The sequence below is a fragment of the Musca vetustissima genome, unplaced genomic scaffold (assembly GCF_032173495.1).
Source record: "Musca vetustissima isolate MV318-11 ecotype Yass unplaced genomic scaffold, APGP_CSIRO_Mvet_v1 utg200643, whole genome shotgun sequence".
Lineage (NCBI taxonomy): Eukaryota > Metazoa > Arthropoda > Insecta > Diptera > Muscidae > Musca > Musca vetustissima.
The window spans coordinates 13,281-16,735 of record NW_026883186.1 but is presented as its reverse complement, the minus strand read 5'-3'; the positions used below and the strand labels follow the sequence as shown (position 1 = coordinate 16,735).

The window sequence follows — 3,455 nt, the reverse complement described above, 5'->3', positions numbered from 1 at the left end:
CATATAGACAATGTTCTATAGGGAAACAAATTCTCAATAGCCCAAAAATACTCAGAGGTCTTTTAAGTCCTTCTAAGGGCATGGCTCTTTTAAAGAATATTTTTCATCAACCACCAAGGCTATAGGCGTGGATTTTTTAAAGAATATTTTTCCAATACCATCAATGCTATACGTGTGGATTTTTTAAAAAATATTTTTCCACCGAACATCAAGGCTATAGGCGTGGATTTTTTAAAGAATATTTTTCCAATACCATCAATGCTATACGTGTGGATTTTTTAAAAAATATTTTTCCACCGAACATCAAGGCTATAGGCGTGGATTTTTTAAAGAATATTTTTCCACCGAACATCAAGGCTATAGGCGTGGCTTTTTTAAAGAATATTTTACCACCGAACATCAAGGCTATACGTGTGGATATTTTATAGAATATTTTTCCACCAAACATCAAGACAATACGTGTGGATTTTTTAAAGAATATTTTTCCACCGAACATCAAGGCTATAGTCGTGGCTTTTTTAAAGAATATTTTACCACCGAACATCAAGGCTATACGTGTGGATATTTTATAGAATATTTTTCCACCAAACATCGAGACTATACGTGTGGATTTTTTAAAGAAAAAATTTCCACCGAACATCAAGGCTATACGTGTGGATTTTTTAAAGAATATTTTTCCAATTCCATTTTTTACCCACTGTCTATTGTGTTTATAGCAGGTGATGCATAAAAACCAAAAACTGCTGTTGGCTTCTTGTACTACCAACATTAAGTGTCACGTGTAGTATTGTCGGTGTGTGTTATTTCGTACATTAGCTGTTATTGTCTTATACCCTTGCACATACCAATACATTTGTTGTTATGTATGTATGCATATATACCAACAATGTCGACAGGATTTATACGAAAGAACTTTAATTTTTAAGTTGAAATCTTTTTTTAACTTCAACATTAATATATGAATGAGTAAGTGTGTGTGAGTAAGCTTGGACTACGTTCAGTGGTCATTGTTGGCCATTGGTGTTTGGTAGTTTTAAGCCGTAAATTTAATCGCCTTAAATATTTAATCACATTGCATTGTGTTTATACAAACGTATTTATTTTTGAGCTTGTACTACCAAAGGGAAGCGAGTAATGTTGTTAAATAGCTGAAGAAGTGTAAAGATAAACTATTTATTTCAAATATGCATTTAATAAACCCATGCACTGGTGATTTGTTGAAAAGACATAACTTTGTTGGTCCTTATAATAAAATATTATTTAAAAAATCCACGCCTATAGCCAAGATGGTTGGTGAAAAATATTTTTTAAAAAAATCCACGCCTATAGCCATGATGCTTGGTGAAAAATATTTCTTAAAAAAATCCACACCTTTAGCCATGATGGTTGGTGAAAAATATTTTTTAAAAAAATCCACGCCTATAGCCATGATGCTTGGTGAAAAATATTTCTTAAAAAAATCCACACCTTTAGCCATGATGGTTGGTGAAAAATATTTTTTTTAAAAAAATCCACGCCTATAGCCATGATGGTTGGTGAAAAATATTATTAAAAAAAATCCACGCCTTATGCCATGATGGTTGGTGAAAAATATTTTTAAAAAAATCCACGCCTATAGCCATGATGGTTGGTTCAAAAAATTCACGCCTATAGCGGAGAAGGTCCCTGAATAATATTATTTAAAAAATTCACGCCTATAGCGGAGATGGTCCTTGAAAAATATTATTTAAAAAATTCACGCCTATAGCGGAGAAGGTCTTTTAAATATATTATTTAAAAAATCCACGCCTATAGCGGAGAAGGTCCTTGACAAAATATTATTTAAAAAATCCACACCTATAGCGGATAAGGTCCTTGAAAAAAAGACTTGAAAAAATCCACGCCTATAGCGGAGAAGGTTAAAAAAATAATTTAAAAAAACCACCCCTATAGCGGAGAAGGTCCTTGCAAAATATTATTTAATAAAACCACACCTAAAAAGAAGAAGGTCCTTGAAAACCATTAGCGGAGAAGTTCCTTGAAAAATATTATTTAAAAAAATTGAAGCCCATAGTTTGATTGGTCCTTAAAAATGTTGACAAATATTTCACAAAAAATGATGTTTAATAATTTTTTCTCATTTGTATTTGAATTTTTAATTTATTTCCAAAATGTCAGGGCGGGACGTGTTACCAATATTCCCCTCGCGTGCCAATTTTGTTTTGATGAAACAACGCATTGTGGGGGCTACAACCGGGCTCAGTTTATTAAAACGAAAACGTGATGCCTTGGAACTGCATCTACGACAAATTCTGAGTGAATTAAAGAAAAATCAAGAACAAGTTCGAGATATAATGCAAGAAGCTCGTTTCTCGATGGCGAAAGCAAAATTCTTAGCCACCGACTTCAAATCGGTCACCGTGGAACAACCGGACAGTGCCAATGCATTTTTACATTTGAAAAATAATAAAATTGTCGGCATGAATGTTCCCTCTTTCGAGTTGGTTTTGTTGCCTTTTCAATCCTTACCATTAACCGGACTTGGAGCTGGTGGTCAACAGGTCGATGTGGTAAGAGAGAAATTTCAAGAAGCCTTAAGAATACTCGTCGCATTGGCCTCCTTGGAGTATAATGCCAAAATTATCAGTGAGGCCGTTAAGCTAAATAATCGACGTGTCAATGGTTTGGAGTATGTGGTACTACCACGCTATCACAATACCCTCAATTATATACGCGATGAATTGGATGAATTTGAACGAGAGGACTTCTATCGCCTTAAACGTTCTCAGGCCAAGCAGAATAAAAAGAAAACACAATTTTCTGCTGAGATGAATAAACGCAGTGAAAGTAAATCGGAATTGACTCCGTTGGATATTGACCTGGCAGATTGGACAACTAAGCAACCGGATATTAAACAAATGGGCCTAACCGTTGATCCCACCGTTCCCGTGACGCGTAAAACCTTTGTTAGTTTGCGTGGCAATACTGTGGTCTTAATGCCGGAGGAGGAAATGAAACCCGTTATCATTAAGTCTCGACACCAAAAGCCAACCCCAGCCTCCAAGAGTTCAACCAAATTGCCAGATTCGAAAAATGTTGTTACTGCCTCACCCTCTTCATCGGAAGAATCCCTGCAATAGAACACCTAAAGCCCTAATACCAGAAGAATAAAAGAAATCCTTTGTTACTATGGATCCACACCAAAAGCCTCTACCAACCTCCAATAATTTGACCAAATTTCCATATTTCCATCATCCTCCTCTTCGGAAGGATCCTTGCCCTAGAAAAAAAACCGATTGTATCTCTTTCGTTTGTTGTTTAATTTACCGTGCCATGATGTTGCAAACTTGTATTTTGGCCCGTTTTTATAGCGACGACCATGATTGTGCAATGCGATTAAAAACCGAATTCAAGTGAAAACTCATTGCCAGTTGCGTTAATTCTCATCATGGCCGAAAATAAAAACGCAGGGTATA

General features: G+C 35.4%; 1 protein-coding gene across 1 annotated transcript; it reads left to right on the top strand.

The window, feature by feature from the left end:
* The first annotated feature begins 2,150 nt into the window (after window positions 1-2,150).
* On the top strand, window positions 2,151-3,119 carry LOC133330004 (V-type proton ATPase subunit D-like). The gene has a single exon (XM_061538463.1). The coding sequence runs from the start codon at window positions 2,151-2,153 to the stop codon at window positions 3,117-3,119; it is 969 nt and encodes a 322-aa protein (XP_061394447.1).
* Window positions 3,120-3,455: the final 336 nt, after the last annotated feature.

Bases quoted from the DNA above. Each gene is read 5' to 3' on its own strand.
- LOC133330004 (XM_061538463.1), top strand. From the start codon at position 2,151: ATGTCAGGGCGGGACGTGTTACCAATATTCCCCTCGCGTGCCAATTTT.